The 24,825-nt window shown below is 40.3% G+C and overlaps 1 protein-coding gene across 6 annotated transcripts in view; it reads left to right on the top strand.

Moving 5' to 3' along the window:
* Nucleotides 1-24,825, top strand: part of ARHGEF10 (Rho guanine nucleotide exchange factor 10) — a 120,197-nt gene that overhangs the window by 37,485 nt on the left and 57,887 nt on the right. For 4 of the 6 annotated variants that reach the window (XM_052809171.1, XM_052809173.1, XM_052809172.1 and 1 more), the window contains 11 exons: nucleotides 1,941-2,104; nucleotides 5,340-5,456; nucleotides 6,691-6,805; nucleotides 8,691-8,803; nucleotides 12,406-12,483; nucleotides 12,725-12,904; nucleotides 14,202-14,318; nucleotides 16,022-16,114; nucleotides 17,580-17,750; nucleotides 19,598-19,743; nucleotides 23,304-23,479. In XM_052809171.1, the coding sequence (XP_052665131.1) occupies nucleotides 1,941-2,104; nucleotides 5,340-5,456; nucleotides 6,691-6,805; nucleotides 8,691-8,803; nucleotides 12,406-12,483; nucleotides 12,725-12,904; nucleotides 14,202-14,318; nucleotides 16,022-16,114; nucleotides 17,580-17,750; nucleotides 19,598-19,743; nucleotides 23,304-23,479 (1,470 nt within the window). The remainder of the gene's footprint in view (nucleotides 1-1,940; nucleotides 2,105-5,339; nucleotides 5,457-6,690; nucleotides 6,806-8,690; nucleotides 8,804-12,405; nucleotides 12,484-12,724; nucleotides 12,905-14,201; nucleotides 14,319-16,021; nucleotides 16,115-17,579; nucleotides 17,751-19,597; nucleotides 19,744-23,303; nucleotides 23,480-24,825) is intronic. The other 2 variants (XM_052809174.1, XM_052809176.1) reach the window with 2 other exon arrangements.

The following is a 24,825-nucleotide window of genomic DNA, read 5'->3' on the forward strand; positions in this document are numbered from 1 at the left end:
AACTGATTTTGTGTTTGAGAGGATCAGCTTATTAGGAACTCAGCATCTACTTGTCATGGCTCTCAGAGGGTGTAGGTGTTTGATACTGAAGCTGTTAATGATTCAAGAAAACACTTAAGGTTTCTTGTGTGAATACCACATTTACCTTTAAAGCTGTAACATTTTAATTTCTTGTTGTTAGTAGTTTTCAGGCAAAGTGTTTCACAAATTATTACTGAAATGTGTTTCATTTATTATTTGAAAGTATTATGTTACATTCATGACTTGAATGCTTTTATTACTGGAAGGTCCCTCAGTGGACTGTGCTGCTCTGGGCAGGGACATCTTTGCGCTGTCACTGCTCAGTCAGGAAACACAAACACCAAGGCCAGGAGGCTGAGCTGGGGAGGGATATGGGATGCGGAGCAAACTCTGCTGAGCATCTTGGTCAGAATTTTCAGCTTAACCTAGGAGACATTAATTAAAATTTTGGCTTTCTCTTTGTCCCCAAAGACATGGAAAGATTCTGAGAAAATAGGTAGTGAGGGAAATTTCATCTTTGTACATTCATGATCTTAATGTTTATTATTTGTATATTTTGTCAGGGAGACACAACTATTCCAAAAAAGTCACAGTCAGAGCTCAGTCTACATTAGCAAGATATGTCTGCCAAATCACTGGGTAAATCCTGCCCTAACACTGGCACTGCAAAAGTTTGACTTATATAAGTCTTGACTTACTTTGACTGACTATGATGATTCTCTTAAATTATTCATTGAGCTAGATTACCACTAAAATGTCTTCTTCAGTAAGTATATTTTAAGCACAGTCTTGATATGCACGGAGGTTTAAAAAAAGAAAAATTCCTAAAATTTGATTCTTCTAAATTAGAGGAGATTCCTCTGTGTTAATTGTAAATAATTTAATTAATTTTAATATTAAAATAGTATTATTGGTCAAAATTTAGTTTTTAAATCACGGAATCCAGGGTTTAAACCCATGTGTAAAATGTCAGCTTTTCTTTCGAGTACATATTTTTTCTCGATTTAAATAAAACTTCAATCTTAAAATGAAAGCACAGCTTTTGTTTACTGAATTTAATATGAGACAGTTTTAAATGCTGCATTATAACTTCTGACAATAGAGATCCCCGACAGAAGTGTCCACACTTCTCTACTTCTGATGACAAATGATGCTGCATGTAGAGTGCATGGCTGTTTCCTGATAAGTAATCGGCACTAAAAATTTTCCATTTTGTTTTAAGTCAGTTTGTCGTACTTGACATCTGTGCCAACGAAAAGACCTGTGTCTTTAACAGGTGATACTTTGGTCAGCCTTTGCAATATAGCTTTCTATATCTTGAAAAGGTTAATACTTCAAGCTCTTAGACTGGATTATGGGCAAGGTAACCTGCAGATATGGGAGACTCCTGGTGGAGTTGCAAGAATGACAAGTCATAAAATACCATAGTGTAATATGTTTATTGCTACTTTAGTCTGATCTGTTCTGCTTGAAGTAGTGACATTTTCATTTGATTCTTGCAACGTTTTAGCATTTGTCATTTGAGCTGATGATGAAAATGTTCCTAGGGCCAAATGGCAAGCTTGCAAATGGAAGCACGCTTCTTCTCAGTGCAGACGTGTGTTCATAGCTACAGTTCGAACTTCCTTTGAATTTCTTCTAAAACATGTTGTGGGATTTGGACATAACAGTGTAGTTTGAGTAGGGCATGTTGTTAAAAGGATCATGGTGGGTACCTGTAACACTGTTATCTTTTAGTACTCTGTTTCAACAAAGACAACCCACTTTGACTGTTTGAATATTGGATTTAATTCACATTTTAAAATGTGCATACAAAAGTCTGTATAGTTCTTTATAGTACATCCTGAACAATTTTTTTTGGTGTTTAAACAAACAGAAATTTCAGTGTAGGTTTTTTTATTTTGGTTTAATTCTTGCAGAGGAGATGATTTATGATGATGTTGAAAATGGTGATGATGGTGGAAACAGCTCGCTGGAATATGGGTGGAGTTCAAGTGAGTTTGAAAGCTATGAAGAACAGAGTGATTCTGAGTGTAAAAATGGAATTCCCAGCTCCTTTTTGCGAGGCAACCACAAGAGACATGTATGTATCCTGCAGTGCTGCTCAGTTATTGAGGTTATCCTGATTTCCAACACTTGCCTTTCTCACCTGTATTTCCCTTCTCCTCAATCCAGTTTCAAATGCCAACAGCATCTTTTTAAAGGAGACCTGAATCAGTGTGGGAGTGAGGCAGTCGGCAACAAAATGTAACAGGGAAAAGAAAAGATGAAAATATTAAACAGAAGCTCCTTAAAAAAGGAAAAAACTCAAATTGGATAAAAGCGAAATTTAAAAAGATTATTTTTGCTTGTGGGCAGTTCTTCACCTTTTCTTCTTTTGCAGCTGCCGGATTAGTGTAAGTGGTAAATGAGCGTGGAAAATAATGTGAAGAGCAAATGGGGGTAAGCCTGACAAGACTTGAAGTTTTGGGATCTTTTAGGTACTCAAAAGGCACAAAACTGTTCACCAGTGTTCCCTACCTTTCTATCTTAGATCTGTACCACTTTGGTGGTTTGAAGGTGACTGAGCTTACAAAAAACCCAAAATAAGAGATTTTTGTCATCAAAGAGAAGTCTGTACCATTTATTAAGGAGGGACGAGAGGTGGCATGATGAAAATGATCCAGCTGTGTCACGTCTCTGGTCTAGTATCTTTGGCTGCATCCGTGCCGCGGGAGGCAGGAACACACCGATGGCGTGGGTGCCTGCCCTCACTGCATCTGTCTGCACGTCGGGAGGAGCCCTGGGCTCCCGTGCTCTCGCTGCTTCAGCTCCTCTCCTTCTGCCCTTGTGCCCTTTCTGTGAGAGGGAAGGCTTGCCTGGGACGCGGGCAGCTTCCCGCTGCCGATTCCCTGCTCTGAGCGCTTGGAGGACGGGGGTGCGGGGCACAGTGGGGACAGGCAGGGCTGGGTTCAGTGCCTGAAGTCACTGCAGAATCCTCAGGGCCCCCCAGTGTGTGCTGGCTAGGGATAGACCCCCAAGAGCCACTTCGCTACTGCGTACCGTTAGCTGCTCCGGCACCCTGCGGCTGGAGGATGTAAAGGTAGCGGCCAGGGTGTTCTTCCATGAGACCCTTATTTTCATTTTGCAGGTTTCTTATCTTGATGAGAATAAAAGCCTCACTGTCTGTGCTTTCTCCCAGAACACATTATCAGCTCTCCCCTCACCTCCATCCTTGCTGCCCGTCCTTTGGAAATCAGGGAGTGAGCAATTAACTGCAAGACTTGAGCCCACCCAAATCAGCACTTTGTAAGCTGAATGCTCGTCCTCTGGTTTTGTTGTGGCTTTATCCTGACTAGAACAAGTTTAAGCTATTGCAGCTGTTTCGTTCTGGGGAGTTTTTTAACTAGACTGAAGAAAATGGGGTTTGGTTTTGGGGTTTTTTTTTTTGTTTGTTTGTTTTTTAAATACCTTTGGAAGAGACTAGGAAATGCCTTTGCATGTCAGTGTGTAGATCTTAATATGGCTGCTGGTTTGTTCTTTTTTAATCTTTTCCTGTTATCTGTAGCTTCAGCTTTGGCCATAGTCATAGGTGTCTGTTTACACATGTGCACAAAGCAAGGTTTAAAGCTGTTTTTTAAACACTTAACAAGTATACTTCGATCTGTCACAGGAAACTGTTGGCAGTGGGTTGAGAGTGATGGTGCCAGGATCAGGCACAGAGTGTCTGAGCAAGAGTGGTGGGAGGAGAAAGGCATGCTTGGGGGTACTGCCCTGCAGCTGGCTTTTCCAGGCCTGTGACGAAAGGTTTTGAGAATTGCTGTGTGAGGATGGGGATTAGGAGTCTAGGGACACATTAGTTGGTGGATGGAGAAGTCAGAGAGGCTGCTGTACCTGGATGGGTTACTGGGAGGTGGAGAAGTCAGGAAACTAGAAAAGGGGTTTGGCAGAGCATGAGGAAAGACAGAAACTTTAGGATTCCTGAAATTAAAACAAACAAACAAAAAACCCCAAAACCCCAACCGACCAACCAAAACAAAAAAACCCCAACCCTCCCTGCACCAGCACTTCAACACAGGCAGAAATCACTCCACTTTATACCTTTTTTCTGTATCCATTCCTTGCGCTAACTCTCACTTCTCCTCAGGTCTTGCGATGGGTGTAACAGCATTTTCGCAGCACATCTCCTTCTATAGCCTTCCAGAGCCTGTGAGGGACTTGCCTTGCTTATTATCTTTAGTGTCCATTGCAAAGTATGGGAAGGTTGGAGGTGGGATTTTTAATTTTAAATGCTAGTATGACTTCCCCCAAAGTCACTTTTTCATTATGACTCTTGATTATTATTTTATTTATTTATTTAAGACGGGAAGGTTTTTGTGCTATTGGATATTCCTAGTCTGTGAACCAGATGCTGTTCTTAATTATACTGCTGTAATGCCAGAATCATCATGCTGGAGGTAATCGCATCCTGACCCAGCCTTGTGGAGCTACATGCTAGACCTGTCCCTTTGTTTTCAACTCAGTAGGCCTTCTCTTCCCTGATGCTTTCATCTCCTGCCAAATAATTCTGTTGACATCAAGCTGAGGGTTTTTCCATTGAACTTCTATTATAGGGTGCATCAAATATTTTCTTTTTTTTTTCTGGTTACATTTTCGCCTCTTTTATCTGGCATTCTCAAAATGTTTTAACAAATGTTAATTAGTATTGCAGAGCATTTGTCTGCAATCTTCTCCTTACCTTGGAAATGGATACATTCATGTACGAGATGGTTATACCCATGGTCATATGATGAGGCTGATAGATGCATGTGGAAATTACAAGACTCTGTGCACCCTCCCCTGTTAGTGTCTCCTTACCTGACTCATTGGTACTGTCGATCTCCATCTTCTCAGGTGCCAGCAACCTCCACAGGTTCTTCAGCCTTTGAGAATTGTTCTGATTCACTGTGTTGAAGGATAGTCAGAAACATACTCGCTAGGGTTTGTGCTCCAACGAATTATGCTGGTGGTTAAAGCTGATGCGTTGTTTCCATACGGTTTATAAGAGATGTGCACAATATAGTTAATACACAGTTAGCTTAGCCTAAGTGACTTTGCCCCTCTCTTTACACAGTTGCCAGCGTAGCAGAAAGGCGCCTGGCTGAGTTTCAGAAAGTTCAGCGATGCACAGGAGTGATGGTCCATTCGTCAGGTTGGAGCTTCCCTAAATGATAATTTTCCCTCAGTTGTCTGTGTATCAGTAGGCAGACGGGGCAACATGCATGATAAACGCGAGTACTTTAGCATGAAGTTTGCACTACAGGCTTTTTGAAAAGATTGTGTCTTTTTATACACTGTAGCTTTCTCATGACCTAACGCGTTTAAAGGAGCATTATGAAAAAAAGATGAAAGATTTGATGGCAAACACTGTGGGAGCAGTAGAGATTCAGCAACTAAAGCAAAAACATGAGCTGAAGGTAGTGTAGTTGATTTTTGTAACTAGCTATGTTTAAATTATTGCTTTTCCAACCCAGACAATGTTGTCTTTTTCTTTCAATAATTACTTGAAAAAGTGTACAACAATTTGTATGAAATGAATTCTAAATGTGCTGGATTGTTACTATGCAGTTTGTCTTAAAAGTACTTTGTCGAGGACCTTTTCTCATGCTTATTTTTAATGGTAACAGTTTCAGAAGGTGAGAGAGGGCATTGTCCTTCCCTGCTGACTGGTGCCCTTATCCCAGCGTGCGAGCCAGGCGTACAGCCCCGGCACCTCTCTGAGACGCGGGTGAGCTCCGCAGGGCTAGCCTGGCCCTGGCGCTCCAGGAACGTGGGATCAAATTGCGGGAGTCAGAATCTCCCTGCTCTCCATTCTGAATGGAGCCAGTATGAAAAGGCTGGGGTTTTGCTAAAAGCTTCGTCTCAAACCAAGAAATTGCCTGATTACAGCAAGACAGCTTTGTTTGTGTTCTGGTGTCGCCGATGATGTCAGCACAGCTCTGACAGTAGTGGGGATTTTTTTGCCGTGGTGGCATTTTGGGAAAGCAAAAGTACAAAGCGGTTTTTTTAATAAGCATTTCCTAGCAAAACAACACTCCATTTTTACTTTTTTTAATGAAATTTCTTTTTGCCGTAGTATGTGTACTATAAAATTATGCGATTCTTAATTAAATCAACTTCTTCAATTAATGAAATTATTAGTTGTAACATATTCTGCAAAATAGTGTTTGTTTAAGATTATAGTTAATACAGAGCTGAGTCTAGGGGATTATCTTTAGGTCAGAAATACTTTGGCAGAGTTAGTGGGACATTGGAAGATGGACAAGAACCCTGGCCGTTAATGACCTCTTCATAGTGTTTATTTATTATATTATGTAAAGAGCATTTGAGACTATTTTGAGTTCAGACGTTTGATGCAGAAGGGTTCTTAAGCATTTCTGGTATTTTAGGCTTGCATACAATATTGCCATGAAGTAAGTCCCTTTCTCAGGGTTTGATTCTTTTAAGAAAAAGTACAGGTGCTCAGATCTGAGCTTTGATGGATCTGTGTACTTACTATATATTCCTTTGACTTTGGGCTATATTTATAGCCTAAACTACTTGACAGTGTTCTTTTTAAAGATATTTTCATCAAAAGTGTTCTGCATGGTATGCTCAAACATGTTTCTGTTACTCACTGAACACGCAGACTGTGGTTTTTTTATCTTACAGATGCAAAAGCTTATGAGAGCTGCTAGAGAAGGTACCAAAGATGGGCTTGAAAAGACAAAAGCAGCTGTGAAAAAGGGTCGTTCTTTCATTAGAACAAAATCTTTTATTTCTCAAGGTATGTGCCAATTATACTGTGTTTGTAACTCTAGTAATTTCTGAGAAAGGAAGTGAAAGGCCTAGCAGGTTTTTGGACTGGGAGCTGAGTACTGGATGCATGAAATCAGCTTTATATCAATAAATTATGGTATAATATTCAGTTCAAATGACGGTATGGTCAATGCATCTTGGGTAGTTTTAGGTTTGGGGCAAGAACCTGAGTGACCTGAGGACCACAGAGAACGGTCCACTTAAAAGCAATAACAACAAAAAATCCCACCAAACAGCGTCATAGGTGCTATCCAGGTGCTGGTATGTGGGAGTATGGAAATTACGTTGAGGTACTAAGTTTGTCCAGTTCCCTCTATCGAGTAATTCCTGCATGTCAGGAAAGTCTGCTGTTAGGACATGGTTTTCAGTGGAGTGATAGTTGACTATTTAAAACGTTTGTCATGGCCAAGGGATAACAAACACTTTCCATGCTTAAGAGTAGAAGCAAGGGAAGAGATTGTTCTGCTTTATCACAGTTGGGTGATTTTTGATGAAAGCTGAGTTTGGATTGGGAAAACAAAGTGGTCTAAAATCAAAGAGCTAAAAGTATTTGGGTTCTTTCTCTAGTTAAGAGCAAATGTCAGCCCTCTGTCATGAGCCTCAGCACCAGCAGTCCACAGTTAATTTTTGCGAGAGGCAGGGGGTAGTAACCGAATACAAACTCATTTCTTCTTCAGGATAAGTCTGAGAGGTAGTATGTCTTTCTGTTCAAGTTTCTGCCCAACTAATTGAATGATTGTTACTTCAGAGCTTATAAAACTACAGTTTTAGGAAGCTAAAACCACAACACTGAACAAGACATTTTTAGTGAGCAAGCTAACATAAATCTGCATCCTTATCTGTAAGGACCAGGACACATCTTACATACCTGTCACAGCCTCTTAACTGCTTCTGAGCTTACCTAATTCACAGAGAGAAAATAGACAGTTATTTGCACACACTTTAGTGATCAAAAATGTATCCTCAACTTCCTGCTGTTTCACAGGAGAAAGGTGATCTGCTTCAGCAGGGCAGTGTTATAGTGGACCTGGCATTCATCCTTGCGTTTCTAGAGGTTAGGTAGCAGACACAGGATATCTGTGGACAGTTTAATCCCTTAGCCACTTACCAAATCAGGGAGCTAGTGACAAATTTGTCAGATAAACTCATGAATTCCTCCCAGCCCACAGATCTGCTTCCCTTCCCTTTTTATTCTAAGACACAGTTTCTCATACTGTTCTTTCTCTCCTTTGCTCGTGTCTGCTTGTTTGGCTGGCTTCGTACTGCCACCTATCACTGCACTTTGGTGGTGCTTTTTTGCATAAAATTGGTATGTAGGGAGCAATGCAGAATCCCTCACTCTCATTTCTGATGAAAGCCAACATTTTGGTACGTTTGGCTATTTATTTTAGTTCAGTTATGGAAGGGTGTATGGAACTTTTTTAAGCTGAATCATATTATGGGTGTGCTTAATTTCTTCCCAGAGGTCATTTATTTCAAAACTACTGGCCCTGAAGCTGCAGTGTTTTAACCCTAGTTGTCATGTCCTGCACTCCAGACAGCCCTGTTCTTCTGGCTGTGAAGAGGGAGTAGAGGTCAAGCAAAAAATGCATAGGCTGTCTCCTGCTGTGTGGATTTTAGGATTTTGAGGTACCTTTGAAAGATGTTCTGTAATAGAGTGCCTATTGGTGGTGGTATTTATGTGATTTCACAGGTGTACAGAAGTGCTGGGAAATTTCTTCTGTTTGGTAAGGGAAAATAAGACTGCTGTGTAATTACTGTGCTTGGATGATAGTATCTTTTGCTTTTTTTTTTTTTTTCTTTCAATCTACATGTTGTAAAAGTTGACATTTTGGTTATTCAATTATCTGTAGATCATAGATCATCATGTCTGGAAGAAGAAGAGCTAAATTTATTTATTGATGTGGACTGTATGCATGCAGAAGCAATTATGACTCCCATGCCTGAAGGATTATCACAGCAGCAGGTAGTAGGCTTTTGGAAGTAAGATCTGCCTCTTTTTCCTCCCCTTTTGCTGTACATCAATGGCTCCCAGGTGCCTTGCTCTTCAAATATATCGGCATTTAATATAAATTAAGTGGACATCAAATTGAGAACTGAATAAGTAGTTTTCTGAAAATTGGTATGTGTGCATATAGTTGCATCTGTCCTGAATTCAGCCAGAGATGCAAAATGCTGTTTTGCATTATAAAATTATCTATAATAATTATATGGTTTCACTACCTGGACACTTAAACTAAATGTGGTGGTTTTGAGTGAAACAGAAAAGAGTTTAAACATTTTTACCAAGTCAGAAGATATTGCTCCAGGATTTCTATTTTAAATGTAGAGAATATCCTGTATGCTATCTGAATCTTAAGGTTCCTCCTGATTAAAAAAAACTTTTCCCCAGTAAAGTCAAGTCTACAGAAGAGTATATTTTGCTGTTCTCTACCTCAAACTCTGTAGTCTCTGTGGAAACCACTTCAAAAAAGACTGAATTCGGCATCAGTTAGAAATTTTGGCTGAAAATAAATCCTGTGGGTTCATGTTGCTGTATTGTTACGACGAGTAATAACTATATGAGAGTTTTTATCTTCTTGCGGTGTCAAGTCAGGAGTTGGTCAGTACCTTCAGAAAATGAGGGAAAAAAACAAATTAAGGGGCAGTTGAGGAGAATGGTATAAGTTTTTTTGGTTTGCTTGGTGAGGTTTATTTTTCTAAAGCATTTAGCACAGTGAAGCGCTAATCTTGTAACAGTGCAACTACCGAACTGTGGTACGTTACTGTAAGGTTTCATTATAATGTAAGATCTCAGCATCAGTCTGAATGCTGTCTTTTCCCTCTTTCCAAATAGGGGTTTGAGAGTTTCACTGGCTTTTATTGTACGTAATTAAAAATAAATGTACCCTTTTTTGGAAGAGTGCTCTTAGTTTGGAGCTAACTAGAAATTGTTGTGTAGGTCATGAGGTATGTTGCTTATCCACCCAGGAGGAACTGCCCAAGTGGGCAGGAATGGAGTCAGGAAAGCCAGAGCTCAGCTGGAGCTAGTGAGGTGTGAAGGGCAACAATTGAAGGTTTCTTGTATGTACATTGGCAGCAAAAGGAAGGCTAAGAAAAATAAGGGTCTGCTGCTTGATGGGGCAGGGACCCAGTGACAAAGGGCCCTGAAAAGATGGAGGTACACAGTGCCACCTTTCCCTCAGCTTTTACTGGTGAGGTTTGTCCTCAGGCCTCCGAAGCCCCTGAGCCCAGAGGCAGGTCCTGCTGGGGTGAAGCATTACCTGCAGTTTGGGGTACCGAGGCCAGCTGGACATACAGGTGTCCGTGGGACCAGGTGGGACGGATTTGAGGGTGCTGAGGGTAAGGCCTTTCTCTGTTGTCTAAGATCACAGTGATCAGAAGACTGGAAAAAAGTAAATGTCACACCCTCATCCTCAAGAAGAGCAAGAAGGAGGATCCAGGCTGGCCTCACCTCGGTCCCTGCGAAGGTGATGGAGCAAATGCTCCTGGGAGCTGTTTCTGGGTTGGGAAGGACAGGAGGGTGATGGGGAACAGTCAGCGTAGATAGACCAGCATCCATTTGTGCCTGACCAGCTTAAGTCCCTTTGAGATGTCTGGCTTGTGGACAGAGGAGAGCAGAGGCCGTCATCTACCTCTGCTTTAGCAAGGCTTTCTGCTGAAGTACCCGTGTAGCCATATAGGTGAGATATAGTTTGTATGGGTGGGCCAGAAGGTGGGTGGAAAAGAGGCGAGGAGGACACCGTGCTCAGAAGAAGGTTGTAGTGCATGGTACAACGTCGGGCGGGTGGCCAGCGTTAGCGGTGTCCCTCAGGAGCCGTGTGGGGCCCGTGGTGTTTAATGCCTGTATTAACGGTCCGGATACCGGCTGCAGGGCACGTCTGGAGGCGATGCCAAATTGGAAGGGTGCAGCAGGCCGTGCCACGAAGGATCCGACTTTGTGGATGTGCTTGTTTTAAACAGCAGGTGGCACGATAGCTTTTGTTTAAAACTTGGTGCCTGTTTAAGTACTATGTCCTGGGTTGGGTCTCAGTCCTGACAGCTTTTGCTTCGTTTTGATACTGGCACCTGAATTCTTACGATAGGTTGTTTGTATGCAACTGTTACTAGCAAAAATGTGAATTTAATTGTAAGACTTGCATGCAGGCTTCTTGTAAGTTGTGTGTATCTGTTGCAGTAACCTGTAGGCACTACTAAGTATCTATTTGTGTATAATAGAGCCTGAAAATAACATTTTCTACAGATGTTTATTCCTTTCAGAAGAATGAACTGTGACTAAACATAGAGTTAGTATCCTTTACCAGAGCAGCTGATGCATACCAAATAAGACACTGCTAAATCCATTCTAAACAAAAATTAGACACAACTAATTTTACTGTATGTATCTTTAGGCAAGGCCTCAAATAATTTTGAAGTCTTCCTTTGAAAAGCCAGTCCATGAAAGAAAATCCTCGCATAACCGGCATTTAACTTAATAATGCAAAATACAAGTGTGGACAATTAAAGGCAGCCGTGGCAGAGGAGGCAGGAGGCTGTGGGGATCAGGAGCAGAGAGAAGCAACTCTGAGATGTGAGGTTCATGGTCATTTAGGCTAGCTTAAAATAGCAAAAGAAGCAGTTTTGCCTTCCCCTGTAGTCGTGAGAAGTGGTTTGTTCCTGCCCTTGTGCTGTCTTCTCCCTGAGAGTCCCGCTTTTGAAAGCCCTGCGTTGAGCTGGATTAGGAAATGGATTTGGGTGAAAACAAATGCTTAAAACCTGCAAGAAATCTAATCAATAGCAGTAAGAAGTTTTAATTTTAAACCAGATTGGTTCCCCAGTCCTTCCTGTCGTGTCACCTGCGCGTGCATACAAAATGCGTTTTGGCTGAATTACAGAAGCAGGAGGTGGAGAAGGAGGTGTGATAAATAGCCTGTAGTTTGTAAACATGAAATATGGTAGCATTTCCTGAAGCTCTTATAACTCTGTCAGTGTGTATGAATATAGATCAGATGGGTTTTCACTTACGCATGGTAATGCCCAAAAAAGAATGCTGACTTACTTAGATACTTTCTTAGTGGTACAGTTTATATGGCCTTACCTTAAAAAGGCAATTAATGTTTGCTTGTTTGTTCTTCAGGTTACTCCTAATAAATTTATAAAACATATTAAAAAAAGAAAATTAGTCTTGAAGACTGATTTTGAAAACTGGTTACCTATTTTGTTGCAGCAATTCACCAAAGTAGCCAACATCATCTTATACCTGTTATTATTTATATTAATGCCTAAATTTATACATCTAAAATTAAAAGACAAGTTTCAAAAGTAACGCTTGGAATTGCAACAGTCAGCAAAGATTACAGGTATAGATAAAGTAACTGTTGTGTTCTTTAAAATAAATAAATAATTCCAGAGTAATAGTAAATTTAATTACTTTTGAAAAGGTACAGTATTATTTTATTGCAGTTCTAATATTGAAATTTCTTTGTGTTTCTTGTGTTTTGTTAATGTGAGAATTCTGTCATCAGCGTTCCCAGCTATGATGAACGTCACCTGATTAGAGCTTCAGACAAAACTTTGTTTCTTCAACAGGTTGTGAGAAGGTATATTTTGGGCTCTGTAGTTGACAGTGAGAAGAATTACGTGGATGCTCTCAAAAGAATCCTGGAGGTACCTTAATCTAACCTAATATCTTTTGCATTTTATAATTTGTAAATTTGAAAAATAATCAAATCCTTAAACAATCTGTAGTATGGCTCACATAGATTTTGCTACAGATGCTTCATGCCAAATGTTTAGAGAGTTTGTGTGTGTATACTGTTACATAAGTTGTTTTTTTCTGCTTATAGAAGACTCTCTTTTTGGTTTGTTTGTTTAAATCTATTTATGTATTTTTTTTTTTCCCCCACAGCAATATGAGAAGCCCCTTTCAGATATGGAACCAAAATTGTTGAGTGAAAGAAAACTCAAAATGGTCTTTTATCGAATTAAGGAAATTCTTCAGTGCCATTCAATGTTTCAGATTGCGCTGGCGAGTCGTGTATCTGAGTGGGACTCTGTTGAAATGATTGGTGATGTCTTTGTTGCTTCAGTAAGCAAATGCATCTGAACAGATAATCTGTTTTTATTTTAGCCTTGTTATTTCATCTCCGTATCTTTCTGTCTAACTTGGCCACTTTATTCGCATATTCTCCAATGCCTGTGGCAACTGTCAGAGTATGTATGTACCATCCTGGTAAGAAAACTGACACCAACACATGTCTTCTGCTTGGTTGGCAAATGTGAAAAGATTGTGGGCAAAATTTTCAGGCTTTGATCAAGCTTTCAGACGTTTAAATAAACAGTTTCTTTTTCCGAGAACATAGAGATTCACAAACCCACCTAGATTAAGGTGAGATTGAGGCTCAGCATCTCTTAAAAAGTAGGTAGTCATGCATAGTATGTTTGTTGGGGGTAGAAAAAACCACAGTAGGTATTGGCCTGAATTCCTGGGTTTTAACTGAGCCTGGGGTACAGGTAAAGTTTCTTTGTAAAACACTATCCCACCCTTAATAGAAGTCCATCCAGTAAAGGACTGTTAAATTAGAGAAAATAAGAAGTGGCTTTGGTTGATAGAAAGACATTGCTACCACTGCGAGTGTGTGGACAGAAAAGGCTGCCTACCTGCTGGTTTGAGGGCTTTGTTTTGTTGCCACCCAGCTGCTGGAAATTACCACCTTTTTCTGCCTGCTGTATGAGAGCTGGGATCTGTGTCTCTGAGTGTTTTGACCCCACTTCAGTCAAAATGGAATGGCTACTAAAGATTTGCTGTTTAAAACAAACCTGTCTTGTTTTGACTGAAGCAAGTTAGGTGGTGTTAATGAGGCCGGCTCTTCAGAAGAGAGGAATAAAGTTACTAAGAAGGAAATGGGCAGGAATCTTACCTTTCACATGGCTGTTTGCAGACCACACAATCTGTCTGCTCTCTTGGTAAACACTTACCAGCTGAAGATGGGGCATGAAGGCCTTGGCACTTCACTGGTTCACCAAATCTGGAAGATAGGCAGCAGTGAGATGATCAGGGGATCCCAGCAGCTGCTTTGAATCTCAGTGGATGCCCTTTGATTGCGCATAGTCCTCAGACTCTGCCCTAGTGTCATAGCCAAGGTGAAGCTATTTCTGTAAATTTACATTTTGTAATTCACAGCTGTTACATCTTTAGGTTTTCAACCTGTCTCCTACAGAAAGATTATTTTGGGCATCACCAGTATTTCTGTAGATACAGCACTAGGCCAGGCAAAGCCCTTAGCTCTGAGCAAGGCGAGTCCTTAACGGTCAGAGGTCTAGATAGTTATGCTTTCAGGGATCTTTTGTATTTATAGTTCAGGTTTCCCCTTTTATCTTTTCAGTTTTCTAAATCTATGGTATTGGATGCATACAGCGAATATGTAAACAACTTCAGTACAGCAGTAGGGATTCTCAAGAAAACATGTGCCACAAAACCTGCCTTTTTAGACTTCTTAAAGGTGAGTTTGTTCAATCTTAAAACAGCTGGGCATATGATATAAATAAGACAGTATAAACTATAAGTTAAGAGGAAATTTGACTGTTGATACTGTATATTGTGTGACTTTTTATGGACTTTGGTTTTATGGGTTTGGCACAAAAAATCCCCAGAGAATTCACTTCCACTGCTGTATTTTTGGATTTCGGATTAACATGATGTTAGGTCTAGGATGTATTTCGAACTGCAGAGTAGTTTTGTTGTTGTTCAAATCAGTTTATTGGTGTTTGCATGATTGTACTTGGCAAGACATTGGGATTCTTTCATATCAGGTGAGCTTCAAGTAATAGTTTACCATCTGAGGCCTCTTCTTATTTGGAATTTATTTTACTTCTAACTTCTTTATTGTATTGTGCAGAGTAGTGTAACTAGGTTTCTATTCCACAACAGTTTGCTAGTATTTTGAAAATCATGTTTCCAGTTTGGGGTTGAAATTGAAAGTTTTTGTGCAGAATGCATGCTACCCTGATGAATATCATGCTTCTGATGATGTGTGTGGAGAGCCTGGTACATGCAGTAGAAGTGCTGTGAATCCTTAGGGATGATACCTTACAGAGGGTACACAAAATCTGTTACAAGGCTTTTAGGCTGTCTGTGACACTGCTGAGAGCCTGGAAGCTCTGCATGTCCCATTCCCTGAGAGTCCTGGATTGAGTTGTGCCTCTGAGCTGTCAGATCTGTTGCAGTGGTCCACCAAACACTGAAATTGGGTGCCCTAGGCAAACTAGTGAAGCTCTTAGCTTGCCTAGAGGGGGGTGGCAGGGGGGCTGATTCCTAATTTGTCTTCAGATCTTAAAATTAACTAACAACTTTTTGGAGATCGGCCAGCACTACACAGGATTATACTGTGGAAGCCTTAGGCACTACGAAGATCAGACTCTTTAGTGAGCATATAGTCACTTTGTACCTTTCACGCTGTTAAAAGCCTGTTGTTCCAATAGAGGTATAACTTACACCTCTCATCGCTGCTTGTCAGTGCTGGCATGGGTGCTGCTCAGAGCTGGGGACTCACGGCTGAGCTCTGAGGACAGAAGACATTGCTGTACCTTCCTTTTTTTGTTTGCCCACCAGCAACGAAGACCAGAATCTTCACTACTGCTATTTGGGCAAAAAAAAAAATGTTTGTGGAGATAAGTATGAAAATCTCTTTTTGTTTGCATAGTGCTGAGATTATGATGTTTTCCTTAGATTTCCTCTTAAAAACATGTAGGTAGTTAGAGATTTATAGTCTCTTAGCCCCAAGAAACAGAGCAGCAATAGTAAATTACAGACTGTAAATCAACAGATCACTTACATTTTTCAAATTTAAGACCTTGAACAAGTACATTCCCTTTGTTGTGCTTGAAGTTGAGCAGACGTTTCAGTGCACTGCTTATGTAAAAGGCATGAATGTGCTGTATCAATATATACATAAGTGCTGCATTGCTGGTGCAGCTTTATCCCAGCTGTATGTATTTGAGGAGATTTCAGTTCAGTGACATGCCAGTGATTTTTTTAATAAAGATTTAATATTTTAAAATGAAATCTTTATAGTAAATGGAATCTTTACAGTACCACTGTTATAATTAATGTAAATGATGTAGAAGAATTTTCTTCTGTAACTTTCATTCTGTAACTGATGGAAATACACTCACAGTAGTAAACTGTGGCTTTCTTGCATTGCAGCAGTGCCAGGAGTCAAGCCCCGATCGAATTACACTGTATGGTTTAATGATGAAACCTATCCAGCGCTTTCCACAGTTCATTCTACTATTGCAGGTAAATAGTGTTTACCAAAGGGATGCTCTTGTTGCATTCTTATGTGGTTTGCTTGTGGGATTGTGTGGTAGCTGTCTTCTGCTGGAGGAGCTCACTGTAGCAGAAGTGACCGCTGCATCATGGGGAAATAACAAAGAAAGAACTTCAGTGCATTAGAAGGTGTTGATCTCGTAGTCTGATTGCAGGGATAGGCAGTAAATACACTGCAGGAAAATCTTAGTAAACTAGATTTACTCTAGATTACTGGCTAGGTTGGATTTAGTTTGTAAGTCACTTTGCAGTAAAGCTGTAGTTCAAATGTGCTGCTTGTCCATATCAGTTCGTTAGCTAATAACACTTCAAAACACCACTAGGAACTTTGTGGCATTGCTTTCCGTTTAAGAAAAATACAAGAGGATATAATTTATGCCTTGGATAGTTCAGAATATATGTGGGATGTAAAACACAAGGACACTCTCTCCCTGACTACGTGGCTCACGGGACCTGCTGGAGTGTGTTGCAGCTTCCTTCAGACCTGCAGCACCTTGTCTTCCTTCCCATGGAAACTCGGGAGTCCTCGGATCTCATCTGAACAGGCAGCGGAGCTGCAGAAAGAGCACAGTTCCACAGTGCAGATCTGCTCCAGACCAACTTTTGTGCTGTTTGTAACTCCTTCCAGACCGCGGCAGGTCTATCCCAGTGAGTGCTATGAGTTAGTGTTTTGCAGGTGCCACAGAGGAAGACAGGCTTTGGGATACAGGTCCAGGAATTGCTGTGGGAGAAGGAGCAGAGGTACTTGTGGTGGGAGCATGGGGGTAGGAAGCCACGGCGAGAGTTTTTGAGGTAGCAGAAGAGATGGAGTTTATTGTGGCCGGAAGCTGTAATGAATATGTAGGGATTTTTAAGTACTGTGGGAAAGGAGAAAAAATAAAATTCAAATTGTTCCTACTATATGCCTACAAAAGGGAAATACTTTGAGAAGCTGTCATGACCTCCATGAAGTAAGTAATGTCTCCGACTTTGGGATGAGCATGCTGTCAGTATTTTAGTGAGGAATAATAATAGTAATAAAGATAATACAGAATTATGACAGTAAATATCAGAAAAGTTTAATTTCAAATCATTGTTTATGGACACCTACATATTATGCTGTAATATTGATTTTCAAATTGCATTTAATATTATGTGCACCTTTTTAATTTATATTTACATTTGCAGTTTTCAGATTTATTTTCAAGTTCCTTCTCTGTACTTTCATCCTGTAAATAAGCTGTTGTGACCCCATTCAGTATCTTTTTTAAGAACTATTAAGATATTCAGGAAAGTAAGCAATGTGCTGTCTGAATATTCATTAGGTGTTCATTGGTCTTATTCTTTAGTAGTACTCAGGTAAAGTATGTAGTGGTAAATTTACATCCTGTAATCTTTTTGAACTTGATTTTGAAATTAAATCTGATTTTTGTTTTGTTTTATCATTTCTCCTCAGGATATGTTGAAGAACACTAATAAAGGACATCCTGACAGATTACCTCTACAGATGGCTCTTACAGAGCTTGAAACGCTGGCAGAGAAGTTAAATGAAAGGAAAAGGGATGCAGATCAGCGCTGTGAAATAAAACAAATAGCAAAAGCAATGAATGAGCGTTATCTGAACAAGGTTAGGAAAGAAGGAATGTATGATGGAAGAGTTAGTTTCTGGGCCTTGAGCAATCTCTAAAACAGACACCAAAGAGTCACTGATGTTTTTTTTCTGTAGAGCTCAACAACATGGGGTCATTCTAGTGGTAGGTGTGAGATGTGACCTACCTCCTGATAAAGAACAGGCTCACTGGTTAAAGCACTGTGTGCTGGAGCGGGCAACATGCTTAAATAGCAGCAGCAGCATTGGTGTTCTGTGGCAGTGTAGGAAATAATGCTGTATAGTAAAGTCTCATGCACATCTTCTGCATGGGAAAATTCAACTTTTAATTTATCCTAGAACTGAGGAATTACTCCTGTATAAAGGAAGGAACCAGTTCCTCATGTTGCAGTGCTTCCAACTGTGGAGCAGTTTAAGATGTGCTATTCAATGTGTCCAACATCTTCCTTGTTTTAAGGAACATCCCAGTCTATTTCATTAATGCATTTGGATCATACAGTAGAAATGTCTTTAAAGAACTGTAGAATACATTCAGTAGGAAGGAAGGAATACTCTTCTTAATTTGAGTTTGTTAGTAGCTGTATGTACTGTGGATATATGTATGCTTGTCTTATTTGCATCGTAAGTGGTTCCTTCTTTGCCATGAGATGGGGCATAAATACTTCAGTTATTGCTTTTGTGAAGTTACAGATGATTATACTTTGGACTCATTCTGGGATGGAGTGATGGGGACATGCTGAAGGAGTGCAAGGAGTGGGGTTTTTTTGTGATGCATAAAAGCATAGTTTTTAGGGAAATAGTAGTCAACCACAACATACTTGTTTTAAACTATTTATCAGAAATGGGATACTGAATTTATTGTCATACTGGAACAATATTTCCATTCTAAGTGCATTAGAAGATGGATTCAGGCATTTTACTTTCTTTTCTAGTTCTCATACTCCTGCTATTGAAGCAGCTACCAATCATCTACAAATAGCTGAAGGAGTTCCAGACACAGAACATGCCTTTTAAGAGCTGGTCCAGGTTTCCTTTTGTCAGTTGACATCAACTGTAAAATCTTGTATGTTATGCACCGGCAGGATGAATTGATATATACGTGGATGGTCACTCCAAATCCCATAGGGCCCTGTGTGCCTTGTGGGTTAATATTTGCACATACAGTTTTGGAGCAATGCCAGGCAGGGTGAAACAGGCGGCAGAGGTGGGTGGATAGGAAACGAGTGCGTTACGGACCATTTTGTTCTCTTGGCCACTGCGGGGGTGCGTTTGACCTGTGAGGGCTTGATGCCTGCTTGCACACAGTGCCGATCCTCAGCCCTTGAAGGCAAACAGCAGGAGCAACTTACACACCGTGAATCTCTTGCACGTATTACCATCTTCTCCACAGTCTGTGGCAACCTACTAGGCACGCTCCTCAGCTGGCTGTGTGAGCCCAGGTGGACAGAGCAGGCAGGAGCACTCTTCCTCCTCCCACCCTGACCTCCCCTGCGGGACAGCTGGAACCATGCGTAGCGCTTGAATGGGCTGTGAAAGAAGGGATGAGGGAAGGAAACCTCAGAAATTGCGGAAGCTATCAGTTTTTTTTGCTAGGGGACCTTTATCAGTGTGGAAGACTTTCCGAGCAATTACATTCCATATTTAAGACCAAAAACCCCTGCAGGCCATATTGGTAGCAGAAGAAGTTACTGTTTCTCTAAATGAAAAGCAAATTAGTAAAGAGGCTTCATTCACTTGGCAAATCCAGCTGCAAACACTTGTACTAGGATGGCAAGTGATAACCTCTTGTATTTTCTTTCATTTTTTCCACCGGATGTTAGATGTACTGTGTATAATATACAATGTTGATTGTTTTTAAAATCTAGCTACTCAGCAATGGAAACAGATACCTCATACGGACTGATGATATGGTTGAGACTGTTTACAATGACAAAGGAGAAATTATCAAAACCAAAGAACGACGACTTTTCATGTTAAATGATGTGCTGATGTGTGCAACAGTAAATATTCGGTAAGACTTGCTTCATATTTTTTAAATGATCGTTCAAGCTCCAGCTGGAAAAAAGGACACTGAATCTTTTTTTTATTGTTTTTACTATGGCTTACGATTTCTAGGAGTAGCCATAATAAATGGATAACTAGCTTTGTTACAGTCCTCTAAATTGCCTGCTGATGTTTGGAAGGTCTAGAGTAAATCTGTAAGAAAATTCTATCAGTTGGAGATTACAGATAGAAATGCTCTGTAGTGTCTAGTTATTGCTGTGTATTAGTGTTTAGCGGAGCACAGGCATGCCAAGGTAGGATTTTTTTCTCTTCGTTAAATTCATACTGTCACACACACAAAAATCTGTAACTTGACACAATTTGCAAATTTTAAAAAAACCCGAAACACAAAGCTAATTCATGTAGCCAGAACAAACCGGGAACTCACTAACAAAGTTCCAGCTGGGGAAGGGTTTTTATCTCTGAGACCAAACACTGAAGTATTAACGCTGAGATGCTTTGAAGAAAGCATTTTTGCATAGTGCCTTCTATGTTTTAGTTGGCTGTAATTATTACTGTTACTATACCTCTGTATATGCCAAGGTCACACTCACGTTCAAATGTTGCTTGTATCATAAATTGCTTTATGCGATGGTACATTCTGACAGACAAAATGTGGACTGTTAAAATCTTCCAAGAACAGCTTTTCTTAAGCATAATATGAGTTGATATCTTAGTTTATTACTAAAGTGTGAATACAGTACATATTTTTGTAATTGTGTGAATGCTTGCTCTCATGTTAGTGAGTGAGAAGTGCCATGTAATAACTGCACTTCAGAAAATGAACAAGCTGATGTCAATTATCCTGTGATACTTTTCCTTTACAAATTCTTTGGTTCCTTATTAACTCCTGGATATTTTCTCATGGTTGTTTGCAAGAAAATTGCTTTTAACCATTCATATTTTATCTTCTTCTATACCATCATTGTCTTGGATTTTCTGTATTTGTCCCTGAAATGCCAATGTGCAGTCTGTTTTCGTTTTCCCTGTGAAAAGTTCATGATTATGCCAAGTCTCTGGGTTCCTTATTTTGTCAACAGTTCTGGTTATCACAGCACTGTTGCTCCTGTGGGCATTAACTGGTTCTGAGCAACCTTCTTTGAGATGGTAGTTGGGCATACATGTGTCATGGGGGTTTGCTAACTCTGAAAAAGTTTAATTATGGTTTTCTCTAGCAGTTAAGGTTTGCTTTCCAACCCGCTTATTTGTATAACAGTGGGTTTTTAGAATAGTTGACTGCACTTAGCTTTATTCACTAGCAAAAAAAAGGTTTGTGATTTCTTGGGGTGTGTTCAGTTGTGGGTGCGTCCACCTGCAAGCTCTGTGTGTGTATTTAGGATTCCTCCATGATTTCATGGACCTCTCTTAGATTTTTTTTTTTACTGCAGAAGGAACTACCTTTGTCATGAAAAATATAGTTAGGGACTAAAGGGAATAATCTGCCAGATTTTACATGACACCTGTATCCAGTCCAGAAGTTTTTGTTCAAAATAAGTGTCCTGGTTTCAGCTGGAATAAAGCTAATTTTCTTCCTAGTAGCTGGTATAGTGCTGTGTTTTGGATTTAGGATGAGAATAACATTGATAACACACTGATGTTTTAGTTGTTGCTAAGCAGAGTTTAAACTAAGTCAAGGACTTTTCAGCTTCTCATACTGCCCTGCTGGCGGAGGCTGGAGGGACACAAGGAGTTGGGAGGGGACACGGCCAGGACAGCTGACCCCAATTGGCCAAAGGGATATTCCATACCATATGACATCATGTCCAGTATATAAACTGGGGGGAGTTGGCAGGGGGACGCCATGGCTTGGGGATTGGCTGGGCATTAGTCAGCAGGTGGTGAGCAATTGTATTGTGCATTGCTTGTTTTGTATACTCTATTATTACTATTGTTACTACTACTATTATTATTTTCCTTTCCTTTTCTGTCCTATTAAACTGTCTTTATCTCAAAACACAAGTTTTCCATTTTAGTTTTTTGGGTTTTTTTCTTTTGGTTTTTTTTTTTATTCTCTGCCCCATCCCACTGGGGTGGGGGGCAGTGAGCGAGTGGCTGCATGGTGCTTAGTGGCCAGCTGGGGTTAAACCACGACAATAAGTGTATGCTATAGAAAGTACCACTTGCTTGTTTGGCTCATGCAGGATGAGCTTTATTTCTCTTCATTTTAGCTGTATAGAAGTGAGGCATTTTACCTAAGCTAGGCTTCTGTTACAGCAGTGGTTTTCAAGATGCACACCTGCAGATTTACCCTGGAGCTGTAGACTTCTTCAGAAGCTTTACAAGTACACGTAGCTGCGCAGTATGGTTTCTTAACCACCTTTTGTCCAACCTTTACAGAAACAGATGTCCCAGGAGCCTGGGGACCATTGGTTCCAGACCAATTTTCTATAACTGGCAAAAGGCATGTATTTGTACAGAGTACATGACCCTCGGAAGGTCTTTTTTTCACATGTCGTCTAGATGACCGGCTCGAACCAGAGACCTAACTTTTAAGCAGCAGGTGGACAGGGTGCATACTAACCCTAGCGACTGAACAGCTGTGTCCTGCCTAGTCTTGTTTTCTTTCTTCTGAACTAGATCAAGAGTTGATAAATATTTACTTAAGCTGTGGCACTTGTGGTTTTTGTTCATACTTGCCTCTTCGTTGAAACAAAGATATGACTGTGTTGCGAATAGGTAGCTGACTAGCTAACATCAGCCTTTAGATACTGTTCTCAGTAAATGGGTTTTGCTGATTTCTCCCAAGCATTTAACTCCTGTATTTCAGTCATGCTTTCTGTGAAATAAACCTTTTTTGTTCACTTTAACATATCTTTTGTCCTTTTTAATAAATGTTTATTATATATGCTTGAATGTGAATAAGGGAATGCAGGAAACAAAGGAAAAGGAGCATTAGTGCCACTTCTATTCCAGGTGAGCTTCCTCAGCGTGCTCTTTCCTCTGAAATGCCTGTTGTGATATACACTTCCTTTAGCAGCAGCTCACGTGGGAGCGCTCTCAGAAGCCACAGCAGTTGCAAAGGTCTGCTGTAAAGAACATCCTGGGCTGTGGGGCTCAGCAGAAATGTTACCTTGTCAGCCCTTGGGAGGTTACATTGCCCTTCCTGCTGCCTGTAGTCATTCAAAGGTCCCATCATCCATACTTCCCTAAATGTAGCAGTTACTTCTTTTGAGCACTGTTTCGAAAGAATTAGGAAAATATGGAGCCAAAGTATCATCCTAAGCACATGTATTAGGATGTCAAAATGCACATTGATCTTAAAAGATGGTCATTTATGTTTTGTTATAGAAATGTAGGGACTGTTGTTGGCAGTCCTATGCTGTTTGTAAACAAGATTATCTGCACCTGCATAGCTGCTCTTTTCACTCCGGGAAAGGTCAGTCACAAAAGTCAGCCTGATGCATGTATTTGTTTCAAGTTGTGCAGGGTACTCAGACTGATAAACAGCAGATTTTAGAAGCTAAAATAATAAATAGGATGCCTTGAAACATAGTTGCTTGTCACAGCAATAATTTGTGCATCTTCCAGCTCTTCCTATGAAAGCAGTGGCACCATGACAACTGGCCAGAGGTATTTACTGAAGTGGAGTGTACCGCTGGGACAAGTGGAAGTCATAGAGTATGGCAGCAGTGACGGCCAAGGAGAGAACTGCAGGTTTCCACCCCAGCACTCTGCTGAAAATGTCGTCATTAACTCTAAGCCAAGTAAGTGATGGGAGTTACTGACTTTTACAGACTTTTTTGTTAAAACCCATATTTGATTTCAGTGGGCTACTGAGAACAAAGGATAGCATTTTGTGCATGAAGACTTCTGTAACATGAACAGTAATACAACATCTTTCTTTGGAAACTGAGAATCCATAAAGTGATAGCCAGTCTCCTGCCTTGCAACATGAATTACTTCTGTTTGTCCTAATTTAGAGTTTTACGCATGAATGCATAAAGAGTTTTAAAGCATGAATGTGTGTGGGCATGCAAAAAGGTTGTTTTGGTGTGTGCCAGCTGTCCCATGGTAGCTGTTAGTGCGTATGTTCTTTATCACATAGTTAAAGCAAGGAAGTTTCTCTCAATAAAAATGACCAGCCACCCTGTTGCTGTCGAGTAAGAGTCTGGACACAAGTGGTTACTGCAGGGTAGAAGTTACTTCTCTCAAGTCCATAGTATCCTACCCTTCAAACATAGTAACAAGTGCTTCAGAAACAAACTTCAATTTTAATTTTAATGAATGTTTTTGAAACAATATGCCAATAGGTAATTTCCTCCTAGCCTGTCTCCAAAAATGACCTCAAGCTCTGAAGCTTGCAAGTTCTTTCTCTGCTTGTTAATCCCTCCTGCAAGCCTGCCAACTACCCTCAAGAGATGTATGAATTTCAAGAGTTTACTCAGTAGCTAGCCTTTCATATATATTGAGTTATTTTTATATCCTATATTTTGCCTAAACACTGTATTTTTAAGTGCATTTAATACGTCTAGATTGTGATCCCTATTAATGGACTATAATTTACACAAATTTCAGTGCTAGCTCTAGGCATTATTTCATGCTACATTTATTTAATATTGCACCCTTGGCCTCGTGAATTTTCCCACAGTTGTGCTGTAAGGAGGCATAAATGTTACACTTCAGAATGATCTGAGGTGCAGCTACAGCATTTAATACCCCCGATATTCTCCAGCATGGTTATGGTCAGGTCTTCTTGCTCCTCCCTTTGTACATAGCCACAGAAAATTTTTATAGGTACTTACATCTCAATTTCAAGGATGACTTCAAACTCCTTTTAAGCATTAATGGGCTACTTAGACAATGAGATTAAAGCTCTTATATTATCATTTACCAGCTGCTGTATGCATGACCCTGAGAGGAGTGTATATAAGGGAGTGTATTACTTAGAATTGGGAGTCCGTCTCAGGTTAGTATGGGAGGAACAGCTTGTTGAATATTCCTGCTGCGACTTTGTGCAGCAGCTTTACAGCCGATCAGATCAAATCCTAGCCTTGTCAGCAAGATCAGATGGGGAAGTGGAGCATGAGGGGAGAAAGGAAAACCTCTCACC

This window comes from Harpia harpyja, chromosome 15 (genome assembly GCF_026419915.1).
Source record: "Harpia harpyja isolate bHarHar1 chromosome 15, bHarHar1 primary haplotype, whole genome shotgun sequence".
NCBI lineage: Eukaryota > Metazoa > Chordata > Aves > Accipitriformes > Accipitridae > Harpia > Harpia harpyja.